We start from the raw sequence: 24,525 nt of genomic DNA, 5'->3' as shown, positions 1-24,525 counted from the left end.
CTACAAATATATACAATGAATAAATAAAAATAACTTGCTGGAAGATCATGTTGCAGGACTAATTCATGAGGAAAAAAACAGTAATTCCACATATGAATAGGACTATCAATATTAATAAGGGCCTCTTATGAACTGCTAAGTTCAGTGTGTGAATGCTTCAGTGTTCCTTTGACACATTCATCCTGGTCCTATGATCTGGGCTGTAACCCCTCTTAACACTATTGCTGAGGTGACATGATTTATTTAATACATTTTACAATTTGAATTGCTAGCTATTTCTGGTATTAGTTTAATTGCCACCATCTCCGTGCGACGTGTACTCTTCTGTTGCTTAAAAAAAAAAAAAAAAAAAAATCAAATTCCTGTATAACTTCATTCCGAACTCCAGACAGTTTCAAAAGTACAGCTAAAGGAAAATGTGGTTTAGGAGGAGGGGTTCGTGGTGACGTCGCAGCCGCCCTCTTAAGTATGCATTGCTTGAGCAAAGGAAATACTATATAGCTACCAGCCTCCATCGTGTAGTGATTGCGCTGTACAGCATCCAGCAGGACGCAGCTCAGTTAACGCACCACTCAAGCACATCACGAGGCGGGCAGGTATATTACTAGGCACCTGCAGAATAGCCAGTCTCTGCAATTTGTAAAACTGTGTGTTAATTTTTCGGGACTTGTTCTCCACTTTTTTTTTGGCTGCGTGCTACAGTATTTTGAAAAATACGAGAAATAAGCCGTTTTGCAGAAGTCGAGCCTCAGAAATGTAGTAGTTCAGCCTGAGACAGAGAAAACGATGATCCAGTCACCATGAGACATACAGGTTTGCATGTATGTGTTGTGCTAGTCGTGTCATTTATGTTATTTTTTTGCACAGCTGTGTAATGTGTGCATCACGTTGTTCTGGTTAATGATATTGCCAGCTTTTAAACATTTTGAAAGGTTATTTGTAACTTGCGTGTGCAATGTTTAATTTTGGGCTGAAGTAGTAATAGTAGTACTACTACTACTACTGTTACTATTAATAATAATAATAATAATAATAATAATAATAATAATAATAAATAATAATTATTATTATTATTATTATTATTATTATTATTATTATTATTATTATTGGGACAGTGGAGTCGGTTTAGTTCTTTAACAATGTACTACCGCCTTGGTGAACATTACAACTTGACAGATGTTCTTGGTCACCAACTGCATTAATTGTAAAGTTGTTACACATTGTGAATTTGTTTACAGTAGATCGATTGAATATACAGCTATGGTCGAACGTTTTGCATCACCTAGAATTTTAGGATTGAGACATAATTTACTAATATCAATATATATGAACACAATTTAGATATTTTAATTTCTCAAGTGGAGTCCACAGTCTGTTTGGTTGTTTTTGCAGTCCACTTTTTGGATGCAGTGCTGTACACTGTAGTTGTGCAAACATTTTAATATTCTGTATATTTGTCATGCATCAATATTGCCAGTATACTTTTCACTTTTAGGGATGGCCAATTTAATTACTGCTGTAATAAATCTGTCGTTTAAGAAGTTTGAAAGACAGGGCCATGAACCCAGTTAAGCTTGGTTAGATTTGGAGCGATAAGAGATTCCTGCTGAAGTATAGTTTTGTGTTTTGTTGTTTGTTTTTTAAGAAAAAATAAAACGTTTTTTTTTTTTTTTTTTTTTTTTTACTTTAGCAACTTTTGTCAACATTGTTTACGCACCGCAAAATGTACCTAGACGAACAGCATTTTATCGCACTGCGTTGAGCCAGGGTCTGTAGTACATAAACGTTGCTCGTCTTTTACATGTTAACATTCTTATATAGAGTGAAGCGGTATATTAGAAACACTGTTTTTAATACAAACTGTATTATTTCGCTATAGCCAACATAACATATCCAATGTTGAGTCCTTGGTGGACAGTACACACAGGAAGCATGCATATGCATCTCCTTCAATAGCATTATTATATATTCTATTCATCTGTTTAAATGAGGGGACACATTCACATGTAAACATTTGAAAATATTGTAGATTCCACGAGCTTAAATCTGCATATTGTTGTAAGGCAATGTTAAGAGTAAGTAGAGGGGTTCCGAAAAAATACAGTGTGACACGTCCCCACGTGCTGCTACCAGTAATTTTTCTTTTCATTGTTATTAACATCCTGGCAACTTTTTACAGGTATAACTTCAAAGTCTGTTTCATAGGATGATGCTGAACTTTTGGCCATAGCTGTATATATATATATATATATATATATATATATATATATATATATATATATATATATATATAAAGCAAAGACATGTAAATTAGTTCAAGAACTCTGAAATAGAGCAGGGGGTGCAATGAGTCTGTCTAAATATATTTTAAGATACACAATAATCACTCTTGTTTACTCTATGTTCATACTAGACATAGGGCTATCAGGTCAATGTTCAAGTTCTATGGGGAAACACAGCCTGTTGTTGATTAGCGCCTTTATTATATCTCTTCATAGCAATGCAGTGCATTCTTTTAATCCATTTTATGTTCAGCTAATATCATTCTTGCAAAAAAAAAAAAAAGATAGGCACTGATGCCTTTACCCTTGTTCCTGGAGATCAAGTAAAAGATAAATAAATGCCTTAACCAGCAACCTCCGTGAATATCAAAAAGTAAATTTTGTAATTCTGCATTTAAGCCTGTGTCATTCAAGGTCTTGGCTTCTGTAACTGTTTATTTAAAGATCACTACATTGTTGAGACACGCATTCTAAAGGGCACTGAAAGTAAAAGTGTACGCTTTTTTTTTTTTATAAAACACTGCTGTAGACTTGATGAACATGTAAAAAAAAAAGAGAAAGCACAAAGCTTAATTTCATATCTCAGAGGGTGAATACCTTTTTGCTATTAATTCATAAGATTCAGTGCAATAATAACAATATGCTAAATTAATTTCTAGAAATCATTTTGGGGTGTGCTACAACCCAACACTGTAGGGTTAAATTAGGTGGCGTGTGATTCGGTCTGGCGCAATGTTTACCTCATGTTAGCCATGTAGAATCCCAATCTCATACTTGTCTTTTAAAATCATGAAACACAAACCCAGTTACACCTGAGCTGCTGGATTAGAAGAGTCAGAGCTGTTTTGTTTAGGCTGTTGTTCAATGGACTACTGCCAGTATGCTTGCTCAACAAGTCATGTACAGGCGTTCTCTGTCCAAAGGGCAACCAACAGGTCAGGTTTGTTTCTGTTCTAAAGAAACAATAAAACAGATATGCTCTGTAAAGACTAGAAGAGGATAAGGTAAGTTACTCTATTGTTTTGTATGGAGCTGCATGTGATTGTTGTTAAAATGCTGTAATTGCCAAGTCAAATTTAACGGTGACTTTTTGCTGTTCTGCCTTCCTGGGTTCTGCTTTGCTGTAACGTTGTTTTTTGATGCAGTAGGGCAGCTGCAATTAAACAAGAAGCTGGCATGCTAATGTATACGTATAAAATCAACAGAACAGCGTACTAGTGTCTGGAACACAAGTAGCATCATCAGATAAATACATTGTAGCCTGCAGTGGCTTTTAGATATGATAAAATTTAAAAATGTAAATTGTTAGTACAAAAAACTGCAAGATTTTAGTGGATTTAGTTTAGTAGCATTTAAGAAGATACATGCTTGATTGAATCAAGACCTACTGAGTTCACACTCTACAATTAAATGGCAGTTAATGCTGGAGAACAGCTTATTTTTAGACTTTCACCAAATTATTACAAAATGTCATCTTTTTTGAGTTTCTCAAAAATGGAGTTGAACATAATTTAATGAACAATACAGTTGCCAATAGAATACATAGACATGACAACACTATACCTTGCTTATTTGGTGTAGTAAAATCCCCAGATGTACAAGCCTAGGGGAAGCTGTAAAGACAGAGAATGCTTTTTTTTTTAAAAAATTTTTACAATTACCATTTATGAAACTTCTTGCCATTTATAGCTTGCTTGCTTGCTTGCATAGGTGCTTTCCACATTTAGTCACAGTTGCCAAGGAAATGCAGCCGAAATGATTGGCAGCGGAAAAACACAACAAATTCAGTGCTGAGGAATATGAGGGACAATCTTCTCACAGCTTTGCAAGCAATATCCAGACCTAAAGAACCCTTGACATTCAGTCCGGTGGTGTATTGTGGGAGTTTGGACAAAATGTCCAATAGAGACCACCACTAATTCCAAGCATCATAAGCAAGGGTAGTGAAAACATATGTTGAGTAACAAACAAGCCCCTGGCCTTGAGTACTGTACATTGAAAAGCTTCTACTTTTCCTGTCATCTTTCAGCTGTAAAAAAAAAAAAAAAAAGTCAATAGTGCCAAATTTAGAAGTACTAAAAGAAACATAATAAATTCAATGACAGATACTTCACAATATTGTCTTTCTCATTGCTAAAATGTGAAAAGCACTCTAGACACGTATCTTGGCCTGTGTGTTTGAAAGCAGCAGAAGCCAAGAAAGGTTTTTGCTCTCTGTGCAGATCTATCATTAACATTGGGCAAATTAAATCAAAACACAGGCGTATGCTATGATATTTGTATGAGAGCATAATGATACAGAAAATGATGAAATGATCTGTATACCCAGATATGTTAGTATCAATTGTAAAATGCATTTTGCTAAGCTTGTGTTGTCAGTGACGTGAATATATAATTAAAATGATGAGTAGTCGTTCCTCATTACATTCATTTTTTATGTGGAGAGTTGAAGATCAACTGGTGCAATAAATAACTACAGTACTGAATATTTGCATCTCTCACTTGTATTAAACAGACTTTACCTTTAATTATGGTCATGTGAGACTTCATATTTTATTTTATTGTGAATTAATAGAGTTGGCTTGGCTGCTACAATGACTTTTACAAGCACCTTGCCCATTTTTAATTGTGTTTGATCACAATCAGAAATAACTGTAACTTTGCAGAGTTTTTATGAATTCTCTACATTCATAAGTTACCATACCGAGTGATCTTCAATGGCAGTACAGGTCAGGTACATACAGTAAGCGCTATACTCTACTGGAAGTGTGCTAAGGCTCAATGAGGCAAAATAACTAGTTAACTAAATTGCTGAATACGTCAAAATCACTGTCATGATTTCTCCTCAAACTGATCTGTTGATTTCCTATCTTGGACCATTGTCACTGATTGATCCCTGAGAAATCTACTTCCTATCTTGCCTTTTTGCTCATTTATCCTTTCCTTGGCTCACACGTCTCTTTTCTGTGATTTCAGAAAGAAGCCACTGTAATGATTTAGTCCAAAACCAAAACAAAACGCCTGGGCCTGCTTTAAGCATGACAGCTTTGCCAAATACAGAACCCCACTTGCTGCAGCTACAAGGTGTTGGATCAAGCAGAGTGTCAGGAAAGACCTGCTCTCCGGGAATCAGTTGCCCTATTTCACACCGCGGGGCGATGCCTGCATTGATGATGGAGCAACATGCTGTTTGCATCCCTTCCCCGTACAGGGATAGCAACAACGATTGCACAGCAGTGGCATTTTATAGCCCTTCGATGCTTGGGTACAGTGGGCACAGTAATGGCAGCATTCTGGACAGCCCGACAGTAAGACCATGTTTGAGCCCCTCTGCATTCTGGCCATCACCAAGCCATATTTCCTCATTAGCCCTTAACTGCCAGCAGATGCATACAGATCCTCCAAGGAGCCCTTGGAAGGAGGAGAGATCAACAGTGCAAATACTGTCAGTGAGCAGGTACATGTTTTTTTTTTTTTGGAAGAGCTCATCCTTTAAAGTAGCACTTGGGTGAATTTCAACACATAACTATTTTTGTTTGTAATCAAATGTATGCACTCACATATACATGACCACTAATCAAATCCCATTGAATATATTTGAAGAATTTGTCTTGATTAGCAAGTTGTATGAAAAAAAAAGACTCTGAATAATGTTTTTTTTGTTTTTTTTAACTCATCAACACCAGTGTAATTATGATGAAAGAAGAGTGGAAACGATTGCAGCATGATCATTTATAATTCTAGTTAGATAATAGCTTTTTATAATTCTTTCTATATATGTTTTGTTCCCGTGTTTGTGTTTCATCTGTCAGCAACGAAAGCAGCAGAAAAATAAAGGAAAATTCAGAAGATCAGGCCAACCCTTCTGGACGCTGCTCGGGTTCGAAACAGGCCATGCACTATTGCGTGGTGTGCAATGACTTTGCCTCAGGTTATCACTACGGGGTCTGGTCGTGTGAGGGGTGCAAAGCATTCTTTAAAAGGAGCATCCAAGGTATAGCTATTCAAAGTACTGAAATCTGATGCTATTGAAAGAAGTGGATACTGTAAATATGTCTCAGATGACTTTGACAAGAGTCCAGTAAAAGCACATTGCCCTGTTTCTTTCCTTTCCTTGCATTCAGGGCACAACGATTATATCTGCCCAGCTACAAACCAGTGCACCATAGACAAGAACAGGAGGAAAAGCTGCCAAGCATGCCGGCTGAGAAAGTGCTATGAAGTTGGAATGATGAAATGTGGTGGGTTAACTGTTTGAAATCGTTATAAATTATTTGCCAACAGTTGATGGTGATGATATATTTAAAAAGGAAAATATGGAAAGTGTTTATGTGAGCAAGAAAGCACTTCATTGCTCAGCCTAAAAAAGGCCATTGAGTCTAATTTGAGTGGTAGTAAACAAGTGTTTTTTTTTTTCTAACTGTGTGATTCTTTATGTGTGTGTGTGTGTGTATAGCAAAATGTTTTTCACAGTGCACCCAATCCTTCACTACAGCAGTGAAGTGCTTTATAAACTCTGTTGTATTTGCCCTGGATTTAATTCTGTATAATAACCATGTAATACTCACTAGTTAAGTATTGAGGAAATGTTGTTATTGCAGTCTCGTTTCTTTTGACCAGGTACAAGAAGAGAGCGTTCTAATTGTCGCATTGTACGACACAGGCGTCTTTCTCAAGGCCAAGTGCAGCCCAACAAAACCATTGAAAGTGGCTTACTGCAGACGAGCAGGATTCACTGCAGTTCTCTGAGCCCTGAAATGCTAATTTCTTCAGTATTAGAGGCTGAACCGCCTGAGATTTATTTGATGAGCTATCCCATGAAGCCATTCACTGAGGCCACCATGATGACATCATTAACCAGCCTTGCAGACAAGGAACTCGTGCACATGGTCAGCTGGGCCAAAAAAATTCCAGGTACTGAAGTGACCTGTTTGGGATGTGGGATCTTTGTGGATGTTAAACAGTGGGCAGTATATGTTAAAAATCAAACCACTTTTATACAAATAAACCTCGAGCAAATCGCTTAACCTCCTTGTGCTCCGTCCTGCTGATGAGATGTTAAATTAATGTCCTATTGTAAGTGACTCTGCATATAATGCACAGTTCACAGTGGTTTGTGATGGTGGCCCACTGTGAAAGGTCCTATATAAAGATTATTATTACATTCTGCTGTACAGTATGTTCAGCAACCCCCATATGGTTTGTAGTTATATTTTATGGACAGTGTTTGTTCTTGTAGTATATCTGCAATAAAAAATACCATTCATATGTATTTGCTGTTACTGTCTGCTGTAAATGTTTTTTTTCCTTTAAAAATCTGTAAATGGAAAACAAACTTCATAATGTGTACCTATAAGCTTGCAAAGGTCAGCTTTTTTTTTCCTTAAACAATATATGGCATCTGGCTAATTCAATATAATGCTCTTGTAAATTTCACACACCCAAAGATTTTCACTTGGTGAACTTGTTCACTGATATTTCTTTTCATGGTAAATTGGAAAATTGCCTAGACTTGTCTTTTGGAATAGGGAAGTGGTAATTGGATGACAGTCTGGTCTATTGCGTTTGGCAAGATGATTACCTCTACTTTCTAGATAGGTTTATTGTTCATTTCTTTTTCACCTTTACAATATATGCCATCTAAAGAGTATAAGTGAACATTAAAATAGGCTGACTGAAATGTGCGATGTCTCCTGTCTTCAATCAGTAATACACTTCTAGCATTGAAAAATGACAGGTAAGTATAATTCACATATAAAGATTTGCTGATGGGTGTATTAAAATTACAAACCACGAATAACTGTCCGCTGCGGTGGCTCTTGATCAAGTTTCATGGCTATGAGTTTGTTTGTGGTTCAGCGTTTCAAATTGTCTAAAGCATTTTCATGATGACAATACATTTTAATTCAATGTTACAGAGCCAATAACAATATTGTATTTAATATTACGATTATAATGTACTGTACCGTTACGAAGGAAAAACTGAATGAACAATTTTAGATATATATCAAAATAGTCGCCAAGGTAGGAACAGAAGACTGGCTGAGTCACAGGTTAGGAAACGAGCCCCACTATTTCACATCACAGTGCCATTATACAGTTTGAAGCAGACAGCTTTATACACTGATTTAGAAATGAGACTATACTGCTCTCTCACACCTTAAGAAGTTCCAGTGCAAGCTTGTCACACAATTTTCACATTTGCTGATGAATAGAAAATGATTTTTTCTGAATTATTTAAAAAGTTTTTTTTTTTTTGTAGGGTTTATGGAGTTCAGTGTGTATGACCAGGTACGCCTATTGGAGTGCTGCTGGTTAGAGGTGCTGATGGTAGGGCTGATGTGGAGATCTGTTAATCATCCAGGGAATCTCGTCTTTGCAACTGACCTTATTTTGAAAAGGTAATTCCATTTCATTGCTTAAAAATACATTTTATGTTTCACAGAAAAATAAATATGGTGAAACCTGTTACCAGAGAGTGAATATTTGTGACTGCTTTAGATTGATAGGTGTCTGATTATTATTCTTTTTTGAAGGTTTATCGGGCTCTCCTGGGGTATATTGGCTGTTAGAGGAAGGGTATCTAACCTAATTACAAGATTTCTGTGTACAAGGAGGGTTGGATTGGACTACTAATATTATCTCAGCTATTCTGCATTTTATACTTCATGTCCATTTAAGGTGCACAAATGTTCTGGGAAAATATGTTTACAAGCACGCTAGTGGACTGCCAAAATGTTGTTGATCCATTCACTGTTGTTTCAGCGTGTTCTTTCTTAAAAATGTGGTCTCCTGTAAGTGAGTTAGTAGATCAATAGATCTTGGTGACATGCAGCGCACATACTTGTGTAGACAGAAGACACTCATACTTCCATAGCCAACCCTACTCACATTACTGCTGTTTCACAAGGAACAGGCTCAAAATTGTATGCCAATATTTGTTGGAAGGTAGACTGACTATACTGCATGTCACATTAAATAATAAATGGTTCACCAAGCAACAGGTAACATATTTTGTGATTGTTTTTTTGGCTTCAAAACAACAGTTGATGTGAACCAGTGTAGCTGACTTTAAAACTCCATAAACCAATTAACTGTGTAATATAAGCTTAGCTGTTCTTGGTGTGTAATAGCGCATTTTCCTTAGACTTAGTAATATGAGATAAAGTATCTAGGTTTTTACGGGAAAGTGAACAAAATCCTCCTCCCTGCTCTTAAATATGTCTGTAGAATTTACCATAAATTAATAAATCTAATTACTTTAGCTGGAAGATCATAACATGCAAAAGCAAAGTAAGGGTGTGTCTGATGAAGAGATATGTTAAAAAAAAAAAAAGTGTATGCTTACGTTCAGTATCTTTAACAGCTTCCTTGTTTCTGAATGCATTCTTTTCAGGGACGAAGGGAACTGCGTGGAAGGGTTGCTGGAGCTTTTCGACATGCTTCTGGCTACAATTTCAAGGTTTCGAGAGCTGAATCTGCAGCAAGAGGAGTATCTCTGCCTCAAGGTCATGGTCCTCCTCAACTCCAGTAAGTCAGAGGAAGTGCAATGTGAAAAGAAAGCAGACTAACCTTTTCAAAACATGTCCGAACATTTCTGTTTTGTGCATTTGGTTTTATTAGTTTCATTTATTATAACAACATCTCAAGATTTCTCCCTTATATTTTTATATATGCCTACATGCATGCACATTTTTATTTTCAGTCAGTAATCAGTGATACAGAAAAAACAGGCACTCGTGTGTGAAAACGTTCGACCACTTTGTGCTTTAATTAGGCATCTTAAACCATTTCTGAAAAGTCTCGTGCATTTTACCATTTGTGGTTATGTGTTCCCTTTGTCTTACAATTTTAAAATGAATTGCATATGTGGCCTATTAAATTAGATAATCACTCATTTGCCTATTTTGTCAATTTTCAGAGAGTTTCACTTAGTGGTTTGATTTCATATGCACAAATCAGAACTACAGAAACAAGGGGATGTTTTAATACATTTGCACAGTGCTGTATTTTCAGGGGTGGCGCGGTGGTTAGCACTGCTGCCTCACAGCGCCAGGGTCCTGGGTTCGATTCGGCCGCAGGGGTCTGTCTGTGTGAAGTTTGCATGTTCTCCCCGTGTTCGCTTGGGTTTTCTGTAGGTACTTCTAGGGGCAGTGTAAGCAATTAATATTTCATTGATCTCTTGGCTTTCCAATGTAGCATTCATGTATCAAATATACTACAGAGCTCATGAGAAATGAATATAACAAATAATGGGTAATATGCAATTAAAATGTTACTGCCAGGGGTGACATGGGATTTTTGAACTGTATTGTTCTTTCTAAACATGTCAGGGATTATATTGTTGTTTAAATTGAGAAGCAAAATGTTTTGCATTACCAAGAAGGTGGATGTTCACTTATTTTTTGTCTGGGGAAAAAAAAACGTTATGACAGCAGAAAGGCAGGTATTGAAGGGAAGGAAAAGAGCATCCTTTGTATAAAGGAGAACTGCAGGAACAGTATGTTCTAGTTTAAGTCACGTACAGCAATGAGAACCACACATTGTTCCCATTGCATCATTCACGTAAAAGCAGCTGCTTAGCTGAGTAAATTAAAATCAGTCACAATAAATTGCAGTGCTGCAGTGAAAAAAAGCAAAAGACAAAAGCTTGACAGGTTTAAGGCTTAAATGACAACGTTAAAAACAAAATTGCATTTAAAATTAGTGGAATGAAGTTTTATATCTAGGAAAGATAATGAATGAAAGATGTTTCTAACATACTGGTAATTACAGATTGTAAAGTAACAGTGGCAGTTCAAGAAACTGATAGAGCAATGTCAATGAAAGGGAAGGTATGACAGGTTTGTGAAACCACCCAAAAACTTTTCTCAGTTGCAATCACTTTGAAAACCCTGCAATGCTTGTTATGCATTCTGTTTATGTACAGTCTACAGTTGGTCTGATATCAATTTTCATCCTGTTTGGTTCAATGCTGCCCATATTGACAATGTAATGGCAGGTTTTCTATGGTGTTGGTCCAACTATGCATGCATACTAGTAAATCAGGTACAAGTGTATACGTATAGTGAACATCCAGACACATTTCATTATCATACATGCACATCTTTCCACTGTTCTTGTTTATGGTGTTGGTGCAGTGCTGAATATACAGTAGGTGGCAGTGGTGGTGAACCGTCACAAGATGGCATGTTCTGCAGTACAGTTTAATCTTCACATCAGTGGATGGAAGTACTGCCATTGTGGGCCTGCAATATATCAGAATTTGCATACTATTGAAATGTAAGGTCTTTAAGGGCTGTTTTTTTTAATAGTGTTTATAAACATTAAAAGTTTAGCAGTGCTTTGAAAAATCTGAATAATCATATAACCATCTCTAAAAACAGTTGAAGATAGTTTCATGAACTGCAAACGTTATTAACACTTTACTGCCCATTGAACACCTGTTCAATGCCTGTTTGCTCAATGTCAAAAGGATTGGACACTGGGCAGCAAAGGGTTAAATTAGTCAAAAATATGCTTTAAAAAAAAAAGCATTCTTTAAAGTTTTGTGAATAGGGCCCATCGCTTTGCACTGTTAAGGGGCTTTTGCAATAGGCAATTTATCAAATGAATACTGAATACTGTTTTTTTAATAGTGCGCTAAACATTGCAGGCACTGCAAGAACACATATATCATGATATAAAGCTAGAAACAGAATGAAAGCAAGGTGGCGATTATAAGAGGGCAGAATCAAGAACACAGACAGTGTTTTAGTGTGTTTTTAGAAGAGCACTATGAAACCCAATCAAATCAGATAAGAACATATACAATTTCAATGCAAAATTACAATACATCAGTGTCAACGTGTGAACTCCAAGGTGATCTTAGTGAGACCTTGCTGTCAGTAGTGGTAGCGATAACAGCTTCTCTTCCTCTATAGCTCAGAGAACAACAGTCCATCTCTGGGAGTGGATAGAATTGCAGTGCTTAGTTAGCATTGCCCAGGAATAAAATATCATCTGAGGTCACACGTGGTTTTCAGTGGAAAGGGGATGCAATCCGTGGGCCAGTAAAGATAACATAACCATGTGAAAATAAGATGAGAAGATTAGCTGCACAGTGTGAAAAGTGGGTTATCAGGCAGCAGGAAGGCTGAAACTGACTCAGCACCACTGGGTTAAAAGGTAGGGTTTAAAACTTTCTACTCCAAGTAGCCTTTTCCAATGTCAGTGACGTAGAGCCTTGATATTTTAATAAACCAGAACATGTGTCTATAATTCCCCTAGATTTAAGATGCAGGTGTTTGAATAAGCTTACAAAACACTGAAAAACAGTCTAGCAGGTTAAAGCTTTGTGAACAGGGCCATCAACACAGAAGCTTTGTTCTACTTGGCTGTGAATGGTAAATGATACAGGCCAGTACAAAGACTAGACAGCATTGTAAATGTTTAATAGTCGCTGACCATGATATATATAAAAAAAAAAGAAGTAGAAATTGTCAGTCCAACTCTTGAATTATTATTTATCTTTGAATACATGGATCATACAGGGATGATAGTTTAATTGTGTAATTTTAATTTTATATATATATATTATATATATATATATATATATATATATATATATATATATATATATATATATATATATATATCATAAAATAATTCATACTACCTGAATAGAAGAATCACAACTCTGAAGTGGTTTGTTCTGCAAATATTGATTTATTGGCACCTTAATTAGCTTTATTATAGGCTCTGCCACTTTTTATTGTAAGCTGATGTACAATACAGCAGCAAGTGAATATTTTGTGTTCAGTAGTGTTCATTTTGTCAAGGTTAGTCAGTCTGAAGGCCGTTGTACCGAGGGTGTACTGTAGCAATATTCTTATGAGATGAGCAGCCCTTATTAAATATGCTTATATGTTCAAATAACCACTTTTATGAACTTAAAAAAGTGATTCTAGGGGTTGGACAAAAATGTAATCTTTGATATATTATGTGTCGTGGGGCTGAACCTAACATTTCGTTATGCAAAAGAAAAATGAAAAAAAAAATCTGCATCTCCCTTTTGCAAATCACGTGCAACATTGAGCACAGTAGGTGATCGGTTTTCTGTTTTTTCCCTATCCAACACTAAGCTACATAAATGACATGTTTCATGAGTTACAGTCTCAAAAGTAATGACGCCTTGAAGTAAAAACATGGCATCGTTTAAGAATGGTCATCTTACGCATTGGCTCTGGAAGTCTACCATTATTGTGCTTTAAAGATAAAGGCTGTAATGGCTGAGTTTTTAATATAATGTGTGGTTGTCCATTCAGCTATGTTCCCCAGTCCCTCAGAGAAGCCAGAAGAAATTGAAAGTAGAGATAAGCTGCTTAAACTTCTGGATGCAGTCACTGATGCTTTAGTCTGGGTTATTTCGAAGAAGGGACTCTCTTTTCAGCAGCAGTCAGCACGCCTGGCTAACATCCTGATGCTGCTCTCCCACATCAGACATGCAAGGTAAGACATTCAGCTCCTATAGCCGCAGAGATGAGCACAACTTTTGGGCAGTCCATTTAAACTTACTAGCATACAGTAGGTTGTGCTCATCTGGCAGTTTTATCATAACAAATTAAAATATATCATAAAGCATCCCTATCGCTTGACTGTGGTATGCGTTTCCTGTTCTGATTTTTGCAACTTGTTTTTAGCCGTTAAAAATATCTTAATTGAAATAATGTTTTTCCATTCGACAAGCCCTAAGCTAAGGCTTGCTGCGCTGTGCTAGAACATTTGGAGAGCAGCTTCTGCATGAAATTTCTGCTTAACTACTGGCCTTCTAATTCTCAGTATTTCTAGATATTACATCACTCGGTCAACTAAGTAATTTTAATGTATCTTAATGAAGTGAAATGCTACCACAAAAGCAGGCTCAAATCTTCCCCACAAATATATAAACCTGTTCCCCCTTCCTAGACAAAATGTGACCACAGAAGTGCAGAGAACCTTTTAGCTATGAGCAGGTAGTGCTCTGGGCTTCAGTCTAAAAGCTAGAATGGGATTGTAGTAAGAGTGTACATTGTGCATTGAAATATTATGTGTTATTTTCATTTAAAACAGCCAGTGTTTAAATTCATAAAGCATGTCATTGTCATGTGTTGGTAAATGCAGTTACTGTTATGCCACATGCATATACATCAAGTAATAATTTTATTCCATGCTGTAAATATATAAAAGATGTAAAAATGACATAATATTCTGTTGTGTTCCTAGTAACAAAGGTATTGAGCACCTCTACAGCATAAAGTCTAAAAGTGTAGTGCCTTTCCGTGAATTGTTGCTGGAGATGCTGCACGCCTACTCTCTGCACTTCCCCAGAATATCAGTCATCAGGACATCAGAATGCAGCCCAGAGGAACAAACCAAGGAGCCCGTCACCTGTTCAAAGCCAGAAGTATTTTGCTAGGTAGCAGCCCTGCCCAAGTGCCAAACATGCAATGGAAGGATGTAAGTATCAATTAATAAAACAATAACAATGTTGGGAAACCTAACCATCTGTCAGTGCAGATAAGGAACATTATTGATTCTCCCTGATTAGCAGCGGTTCTGGTACGGAACTCACTTTAACCCAAGATCAAATCACAGAAACATCAAGCATATTGTTGACGGTGATTCCAATACCAGATTAAATCATCAATTGAACAGCTAGTATCTTATTTGTCCTTCGATAAACAATACGTCCAGTGATCGGCAACAAAAGGATTTATATCTTACCTCAATCCATTACGCCTCCTCCTCCCCAGCCTCCACCTGCTTTTAATGGGGAAGGGCAGCTATCCTGCCCCCCTGCCCATGGCTTCCCTATGGTTAACCTCTTCACTTATGTGCAAGCTAATTTATGAGCAGGGGTACTTAAGAAGGCGAGGCCAAAGAATGTAGTAATGTTGCCTAGTGTGTTTTAATAAATATTCTGTCGCATGACTGAATTTATGTTCTTTCTTCCAGACACATCCTGCACGTCGGACCAGACCCCTCCCCTGTCACTATGAATTCATGCATTCTTTTTACTGTTGGGTTGTTTAAGGAACACAGACCTCTGCCAAAGTTATCTGGGTTTAAGTCTCAGATCAGATGCACTTCCCTTTGATCTCCCTTATATAAAAGCAGCTTCAGACTTTGAAATTGAACCAGAGGATATATTCGTTTTCAAGAATGAGGACCACCATCAAAGGCTCCCATATGTATTGATGCACATACTGTGATTGTAATTCAGTAAAGCTTACCTTGTCAGCCATGGTATTTATGAGCCGAAGTGACCATTATGAAAAAGTCTAATGCAAATATAAATATGGTAGCATCTGTTTTATCTCCTTTATTAATGGTAGGATAGAAACTGAAAATATCGGTGCCTACTGTAAGTGGAGATTACTCAGATAGTCACTGTACTAGCAACAGAATGCAATACTTCATACTAATTAAATAGGATGCATTATACATGGTGGCTTATCTGAAGCAACCCGCTTCTCAGAAGAAGTATTTTATTCTTTATATGACCAATTTTGCCACAAAAAAATAAAATATATCTATTAATGATTATGCAAAATTATTACATTTTCTATGATCTTGCATAACATCCTATCCCACATCACCCTTTTTGTTTTGCTGTAACTTGGCAAATCAAAATGTTAAATAATTAAATAAATAACTAATAATAATAAAAACTATCCTGGTTTTATTGCCCCTTTAAGCTAGACATCAGCTTGACTATAATAACCAGCCATATCTTCATGAGGTTTGCAGAATTGTTTTCATAAAACAAAAACGCTTGAAAGGAACTGTTACACTGAAAATTCCTAATGTGTCTAGCAGAGATGTAAAGGAATGGCCATGGGTTCAAGAGTCAAGTACTCCTTATATATTCTGCTGGACCTCAGACAGGCACTACCAGCATATAGACATATAGACAAATAGACAGGCAGACTGTTGCGTGTGCAAGTTATCATTGTCGAGGATCAGGCAGCCATTATGGTCAACCGTTACATTGATCATTAAATAAACAAGTCTCTTGAACGATAGTTATTGTTAGCCCCATGTGTAAACTGGTGACTCAGAAGGCTTGTTTAATCCCAGGAATGCTGATATAAGCCAGTTGCTGTTTATCAGGCTGCTCTTAATACAATGTGTATGGGATATTGAAGTCATGCTGTGCCTAGGTGCAGTACATTTTTACCATATCCTATGTAGTTCTTTTATCATCTGTAAACCAAATATGCAATTTTCTGCTGAGACAGTTAAGACAGAGGTCAGGGTAGAATGCATTTGTTGCTAGACTAGTAACTAGTAGACTAGTAGCCTTGTAGACAAACAAGGCTGTTTGTCAGCAGTATCTGCCCTTGACAGTGATACAGATCTTAGTCATATTCAAATTACATTTTAAAATACAGGAATAAAACAGGCCACACAGATGTATTTTGAATTTACATTGCATTGATATATTGGTAAATAGACATTTTATTGTAACTGCCTTGAAAATGTCTTTTCATAGCTAGACTGTACCCTCCAGGTAGACTTCTAAAGCACTGGAATATTGGGTGTTTTTGTTCCTTTTTAAAAAATGGGAATGTTTTTTAATTATCTTGCTTTACAATGGTGATCTGCTTTGTGATGGTGATCCACTATGAAAGCCGCTATATAAAAATAAAGATTATTATTATTATTATTATTATTATTATTATTATTATTATTATTATTATTGTATCCTGTTTAGACATCAGTGTTTCTTATTTGGGCTTGTGTGTTTGCTAAAACAACATATCAAAGAAAAATGTGTCAGTGGTTGGTTGTATTTGTTTGAACCTTTTCTACTTTTAAAAGTCTACTGTTCCTATAGTGTAGTGTATACAACCTAAAAATGTAAGGTTTAAATAGAGCTTTGCGCTGGCTGAAATTCTGAAAATGCAAATGTGCTTCAGCAATTTCTATTTACTTTTCAAACCCAGTATTTTAGTATTATTATTTTCCGGGGGTATCTTCGTGTACAGTCCCAGGTGGTATAAAGTGCATGTAATAAGAATAAATGGGTGTTTAATGTTCTCCTTTTTCACTTTTAGTCAGTTAAACCTAGTTATTTATTTTTATCACGCAATCAACTGATGAAAACCGAACCTATCTGGACAGCGTCTAACATTGATTTGCTTTGCTTCAGTTGTTCTAGATGTATGTAATAACAAAGACAATGGAAATAAATATGTTTCTTCTGTGTTCAAATTGCTGTAGACTGAAAAGCTCACATGTGGTTTCCTCATTCAAGACAGGAGTGGGAGTCATTATTTTGGCTTCTCTGGCTTTATACGGTACTACACAATTGACAGGTCACATGATTTTCTGGAATGAGAAAATATATCAAACACCTGCTTGAGCATGATTTATATAGATGACAGCTACATTTAAAAAAAAAAAAAAAAAAAAAACGCATTGTGGTGTTGACATATAAAGATATTTTCTGACAGAAAGACTGCTGTGTTTCAATGTCTTGATTTACTTGCCAAAGACCAAACTGAATAAGACAATATGCTCTAAATTAAGAGAGATACCAGGAACAGTATATGGAGATTTTTTGTTTTTTTTTTCTAGCTTGTTAGTTTATGTGGACTTGGGTTTTATGCAATGTAGAAAAGGAAACCAATTATTACAACAGTTGTTAATTACACATGGAGGCCAGTAAACAGGCACAGGAATACTATTTCCAGTTTTCAAAAATACAAGACCATCCGTTCTAAGAATAATATTCAAGACAGCCGCTGGGTAATTTGATTGCACTAGCTGACGAATGCATTGCTAGGAGCTTTGCGAAGCCAGTGACAGGCATTGTCCTCTGTTGGATTGCATCATTTTGATTATCTCTGGCAATGTTGTCAAGCACTTATAACAACTTGTATCTCTAGTCACTAAATACGTTACGCTGGTGCTTTAATGTTATCCTGTGAAAACCTGCAGTTAGGGTCAGCTGATTTTAGCAGCCTCTTGCTCTCAAAACACATTGAGAGAATGACAAAGGCAGCTTGGATAAGCATCGACATGTCTAAGCAGCTGCGCTTGTTCAGACCAGCTGACCGGTTCATTCAGGTTTCAATGTATAGAAATTTAGCCAGCTGCTACCCTGTACATGAAGTGCAGTTAAGTGCTTTTGCATACTTTCATTGCATCAATAAGTTTTGGTGCCAAAAGCAAAACTATGACATGCATCCAAGCATGTTCCCCTGCCCCGCTCATTTCTTGAGCATAGAGTTCTCAAAAACATGATAAAGAAGTCCTTGTAGCATTTTAACACGGGAGATAGGGGACTGCCAAGTAATCCTTCTTTAATCTGTCTCGTTTCAGACAGCTGAAACTGCTTTTGTATCTAATGCTAAACGTGCTTCACTTTCAACAAGCTTTTTACTACTTTTGTTTTATAAAGACTAACTATCCATTTTTGTTGGTCGCTAACCAAATAGCTAGAGTTATAGACACTTCATATATATTAATATATACTTGAATATTCATATTGTTAAGATGTTATCATTAAATTAATAAAATACAATACAATATGTGTTTATTACAAACACATCTGTATACAGTATCATCTAACCTAAATTGGACATTGTTAATTTGCATGTTTGGCTTGAATGATATAAATACAATATACCTGAATAAACTAGGAACCTCATTTGTAGCTACTGCAGATGGATGACTGCTCACGGTGACTCTTTCTCATCATTCATACTGTATTTTGTATTACTGGCCAATAAGAGTAGGGGGCCACTTACTTTAGGTAGCTATAATACACATTTTGCTGTAGCTACATATAGTATGCAGCCCATTGGTTTGCACCAAAATGTCATCTAAATGTTTCTGAATAAGCAGTGGCTTCACTGTTCCAATCTTCACAACTGTGACAAAGTTGCCAAGATTCACACTCTCTAATCCTTTTTCCCTGCAGAGGACTTGCAAATTTAACAAACACCAGCATGATGCCTATAAATCGAAATTAGCCCATTCCTGGAAGATACTGTACAGTTGAGAGTGTCCCAGTATTTTACACATAAAGATGCACCTTTAGTATAATTCAGCAACGGGAATGGGCATAAAAGGGCACACGATCAAGAACTGACATTTATTGTAAAGTACATGCAATGTTTACAACTAACAATAATGTAATTGGTGCCTTTTATCAGATGCTTTTGTAACTGTAAACCAAATGCAAAAAAAAAAAAAAAAAAAAAAATCAGCTGTCATGTCTGTGTTATAAATGCCAAATAAACAAGCTTGAAAACGGATTCTGTTTTTTTTTTTCTTCTCTTATTTGTCCCAGCTTAGTTATATAAAGAGAATATTGTATAGGGTGCTGTACAAGCTGATACAAACTCAAGAGGCCACGGTCCGATACAAGCCATTTTAAACAAAGACATTTCAGATGGCTGTATCACATCAATACCAGGGCCTGCCTTATACATAGGGGACCTATTGCATTGCATAACTCATATAAAGTGCTGTCAACACTGCTTAATCAGAAAATAACTTCATAAGTGCATTATTGAATAGTGACACCCCTTAAGTGTTAAAGGGTAAATTCATGTGTTACAATGTTTGTTTTTTTCTTTTGCCAGAACAAAGTATGGTTAGATTCCAATTTTTTTATATATATATATATACTTAATATACATGTATCAATAGACAGTGTATAGCTTTTGCAGACTGACCTAATTAAATACAGGCTTTATCTATTTTTAAATGTTCTATTGCTTGCCAAAAAAATAATTTACTATTCATCACTAGATATAAATTAAATGCTTAGCCGAAAGGAAGAGCTCACATAAACCTGCTTCCATTGTGAATACAAGATCATTTTACTGCATCTAGTTTCATCTTGTTTTAGGGTTGATACATTATCGTATCACCAAAGAGACATACTGTATGAAGTGCAAATTGAAATATAGACAGAAGTTTGAGGGCAGACATAATTTGTCATTTACCTACAGACACCATTAAAGACAGTCAGACGTGTTCATGCCCTACCTTATACCTGGAACACACTGACTACTTATTTCCGGCACAAAACTATAGAACACTGCAATGTTGAGTGAATGCCTGGTTTTAAATATTTTAGTTCAGGCTAAAGGGTCTAAAACTGTTTCTAAATAGGCAGTATAAGAATCCTAATCCTAACGATACTTGAATAAACATTGAATCATGAATACACCACTATGTACAACATACAGACCGTCTTCCAAAGGACAATGTATATGTGTGAGAGGCTATTGTAATTAAAACAATTTTCAGCAGCTGGGTATATTGTACAATAAACGCTGTTGATATAGTTTTCATCAGTGCAACAATCCAAGGTGCTTTGTGACACCATCATACAGTTGCTCTATGTAGGAGGGAGGAGCGGTTCATTGGGATAGAAGGACCTGCTTGCAAAGCTGTTTGACAGAGTGCAGTTGTAGCCTTTCTCAGTGAGGAACATTCAGGACATCTAGTGCAAGTGTTACTGAATCTGGTTTAAAGAAAAAGTTGATGAAAGACCCAGAACTGATGGCAATGCCAAGCTTGAACATCATAATTCAGCTCATCTACTGTTTGTATACTTTTAGCTGCAGTTACATAAACATGCTGAAATGCATTTCAGCATTAAAATGAGAAAACGAGGAACATGTACAAAAACGCACAAAGAGGTAATTAATGAATAAAACACCGGAGGTAAAATGATTTGGTTCATGATTTGGGGTATCAAATAGCATTGAATCTCTCAGGCAGGTGTGTATGTCAGCTCCATAGAAACACCACAGTAAGGGTAGATCAGTAATACACAGACATGGGAAACTGGTATGAACCCCATATCATATTGCTTCCATGATTATTTCTTGGTGTCCTTTCTAGGATAAAAATCATTTGTCATTTGTCTGAAGGACATAAACCATCAGAAAGTAGAAGAAACAATGTCAACTATCTGTGAAACATACATCTTTAACCCAAGACGTGGCAACAAGCAGCAGGCAGTTCTAAAATCTAGAATAAACACCCTTCTCCATCCGAGACAGACAGCATTTATGTTAGTTTGACGAACATGGCCATAAGCTGGTTTATTGACAGTAAAGAGGTTTACATTGTACATCCCATAAATAGCTTCTTTAAAATATAATCAAATACTGTACACACCATTGCTTTCTATTTGTCCCTGACCCCCACCTCATTACAGTAGTTGTCACACATGATAACACAATTTCCAAAACACCATACAACATTCAGCATTTAGCATACATTATTATTACATGTTGTCTTTAAACTAAAACCCAGTGAATGGCAGAAATGGGTACAGTATATGAGACCTCATGCAAAAATAGACTGGAAACAAATACTTGTAGAAACTAAAACTAGAGACTCTTCAGCGAACTGTGACAGAAATGCACATGTTCCATTATTAGGCCTTAAGCTTTTGTATTCTTGGTTCCATCAAGTTAAAAACAATTCAACCAACGGTGATAGATACATCGTTTCTTTAACACGGACCAGAACCTGCTGAAGGAGGGTGTTGAAAAGTGTCAGTCACTGGGTAATAATAAATTAAAACTGCCCTGGACACATACCAGCTACTTTCATTAATAAAGCCTTTTCTGAAAAGACCTCCCCCCAGTATTTAAAACAATGTAATTTCTTTGCTTTACACATTCCATTGTAGATTTAAATATAGTGCATGTCCATGTTGGTATACAGTAAATAGGGGCTTCTGTGAACTTTAAAAAATACTTTGGATATTTTTTATTTTTTTAATGTACATTTCTGTTAATCTCCATACAGCCTTTGGAGGACATCTTAAATCAAGCATCACTCCCAAATATTAAACAATGAGACAATTTCTTAGAATACTTTAAAGTAAACTTAAAACACTGACATTCATTGAATCGTGAATATGCAGTTATGTACAATTCTTTTTAAATATAGGCTGTATTCCTAAGCTCAATACATATGTGTGAGAGGCTACTTTTCAGCAGCTGAAGGACTCTGTGTACTCTTTTAAGAGTGACTGATTCCATACTGAGGGTATATGGTACAGTAATCACTGTTTACAGTGTTTTCAGCAGTGTGGGAATCCAAGGTGCTTTGTGACGTCATTTTCCAGACGCTTTCCCCCTCATGTGGGGGGGGGTCCGTTGGTGTATCTCAGCATGGGGTAGAAGGACCTTGCAAAGTTGTTTGACAGGGCACAGCTGTAGTCTTCCTCAGTGAGTGGCACCATGCAGGCGAGTACCAGGAGAAGGAGGAAGAGTACCTGGAGGGGGAAGGCCGCCCGCAGCACACGGTAAAAGAAGGAGCGTGGCGGGGAGGACTCCCGTCTCCCAGTCCTGCAACGAGAAAACAAAGAGGAGCATTAGAGTGGCAAGTAAACTGTCTAGCGAGTATACTGTAGGGTTGAACTCAATTATAATAAACCACCAGCAGCGACCATGTCAGTATGTCTGCTAGACATAGAGCAAAACTCCAAGCCCAGTTAAAATTTTGGTAGAGCAAACATATAATTTTGTTTTGCTACAGCACTGCATAAAGCCGTGAATGCTACAAAATAAAGATATTAAAACTAAACATTTACCTGGTATTCGTGGAGGCCTTGGTTGCTGTTATTGTTTCCTCACTTGCCTCCTGTAAAAATAAATCAATTATACCTTGCTACTGAGTTACTACACTTGATGTTAAAAGCAAAAATGGGCCAATTAGTGGTCACACACCTGTTATTACTAATTGGCAGAGAACTGAGTTCAGAGTGCACTGCAACTAAGATTAACGACTGCACTTCACAAGAATTTATTATTGCTTCACCTTTACTCTTTAATCCACTAAAATTCCACCAGTTCAACTCCAACTTGTGTAAACTGAAATTTTACATTTTATATATATATATATATTATGAACCATCCAATTGTAACATTAAATGAAATTGTCTTGGACTAACTAGACATGTATTGCCAAACATCGAGGAATGATGACTGCATTTCTGATTCAAAAATGACAATTCCCAATTCAAGAAACATAATAAACCAAACAAACAAAAAAAAACCCAACATCTGATGGTTTGCATGATTCAGCTTTATGTGGGTGCTGAACAGCATGTTGGTCATTGTTTTATATGTAGATGTTGTTCTGGCTCAAACACTCACATGGATCACTGTATGCTGTATACTTAAACTTTATTAACAACATCCTTCCTCACTTCCACTCCATACCATTACAATCTTAACCCACTTGGTGGCGCTGTTAAAACTGAATAACTTTAACCATTATTCTGATACATTAGTAGTCAAACCATTATTCTGATACATTAGTAGTCAAACCATTATTCTGATATATTAGTAGTTTGTACTACAGTCGTTGTCGATTTAGATTGTAGATTTAGACTGCTTTTATCAAAAAGCTTGGATGGTATTCAGCTTTTTTCTTAAGCTGTGTCTTGAAATGCTATTTCTATTTCAATTTGCACAATACCAGGAGTGCTATATGATTAAACCATTTTGGTTTAGATAATATTACCTTGATTTGGGAAGGTGGAGTGCTGGTCATTGCAGTATCGCTGCGGTCTACTTCATCCAGAGATGCAAAGGAAGAGCATGTATCCTAAAAAGTGCAGCCATGACACAAAATCAATCAACAATCAAATCAACAGACATTAAAATACTGCTATTGAAATGACTGTCCGGATCACTGGTGAGTATGTATTTAACACGACCGAAGCCTAGCAATTGATAATCACCATTTAAAATCATACATATGGTAAACACAGTGAAATTGTCAATTTTCTGCACTTTTCTGGTAACTAGAGGATGTAGTAATACTAAAAGTAGTACTGGTATAATTATTAGATTACACTTACATTAAATTACATTTGCAGAATTACATTTTGCACTACAGGTACCAACATTTTATAATTTTAATCACAAAACCAGAACTGCACCAGCAGTGATACAAGTGTGTGTGGGTGTTGCTCTGAAGTGGTCACCATGGTAACACTCACCAGTTTCTTCTGAATCGTCTGCATATCCCAAGAAACCTCCCGCAGGAGCAGCTTCAGCTTGTTTTCAATGACATGCACTTTTTCTTTGGCTTCTATGTGGTCTTCCTCATCGGCTTTTACCAAAAGATGGGTAGAGATCTCCTGCAGAGAACTGACCTGCAACTGCTTTTCCAGCAAGTCATCTTCCAGCTGCTGTAAAAGTAAAAACTACATCAGTAATAAAGCTCA

The 24,525-nt window shown here is 36.5% G+C and overlaps 2 protein-coding genes across 9 annotated transcripts in view; one reads left to right on the top strand and one right to left on the bottom strand.

Moving 5' to 3' along the window:
- Positions 1 to 489: 489 nt before the first annotated feature.
- Positions 490 to 16,918, top strand: esr2a (estrogen receptor 2a). Of its 5 annotated transcripts, none has more exons than XM_041275429.1 (10): positions 490 to 596; positions 5,259 to 5,739; positions 6,095 to 6,276; positions 6,407 to 6,523; positions 6,903 to 7,196; positions 8,545 to 8,683; positions 9,679 to 9,812; positions 13,589 to 13,772; positions 14,526 to 14,759; positions 15,258 to 16,918. In XM_041275429.1, exons 2-9 carry the CDS (start codon positions 5,321 to 5,323, stop codon positions 14,716 to 14,718), a joined length of 1,662 nt encoding a protein of 553 aa, XP_041131363.1. In that variant the 5' UTR covers positions 490 to 596; positions 5,259 to 5,320; the 3' UTR covers positions 14,719 to 14,759; positions 15,258 to 16,918. The 5 variants fall into 5 exon arrangements, with proteins under 5 accessions (XP_041131363.1, XP_041131361.1, XP_041131362.1 ...); XM_041275427.1 differs by lacking the exon at positions 490 to 596 and adding an exon at positions 603 to 813; XM_041275428.1 differs by lacking the exon at positions 490 to 596 and adding an exon at positions 603 to 821.
- Positions 16,919 to 21,346: 4,428 nt separating this feature from the next.
- LOC121329721 (nesprin-2-like) overlaps positions 21,347 to 24,525 on the bottom strand; it is a 99,938-nt gene continuing 96,759 nt past the window's right edge. For all 4 annotated transcript variants that reach the window (XM_041275423.1, XM_041275424.1, XM_041275422.1 and 1 more), the window contains 4 exons: positions 24,298 to 24,489; positions 23,817 to 23,900; positions 22,882 to 22,931; positions 21,347 to 22,636 (listed from right to left, as the gene is read on the bottom strand). In XM_041275423.1, coding sequence (XP_041131357.1) covers positions 22,426 to 22,636; positions 22,882 to 22,931; positions 23,817 to 23,900; positions 24,298 to 24,489 — 537 coding nt within the window. In that variant the 3' untranslated portion in view covers positions 21,347 to 22,425. The remainder of the gene's footprint in view (positions 22,637 to 22,881; positions 22,932 to 23,816; positions 23,901 to 24,297; positions 24,490 to 24,525) is intronic.

The sequence above is a fragment of the Polyodon spathula genome, chromosome 17, assembly GCF_017654505.1.
Source record: "Polyodon spathula isolate WHYD16114869_AA chromosome 17, ASM1765450v1, whole genome shotgun sequence".
NCBI classification, from domain to species: Eukaryota; Metazoa; Chordata; class Actinopteri; order Acipenseriformes; family Polyodontidae; genus Polyodon; species Polyodon spathula.
This window is presented reverse-complemented; position numbering and strand designations above follow the sequence as displayed.

Bases quoted from the DNA above. Each gene is read 5' to 3' on its own strand.
- esr2a (XM_041275427.1), top strand. The intron at 7,197-8,544 runs GTACTGAAGTGA...TTTTTTTTGTAG, and splicing joins CTGGGCCAAAAAAATTCCAG to GGTTTATGGAGTTCAGTGTG. The intron at 8,684-9,678 runs GTAATTCCATTT...CATTCTTTTCAG, and splicing joins ACTGACCTTATTTTGAAAAG to GGACGAAGGGAACTGCGTGG.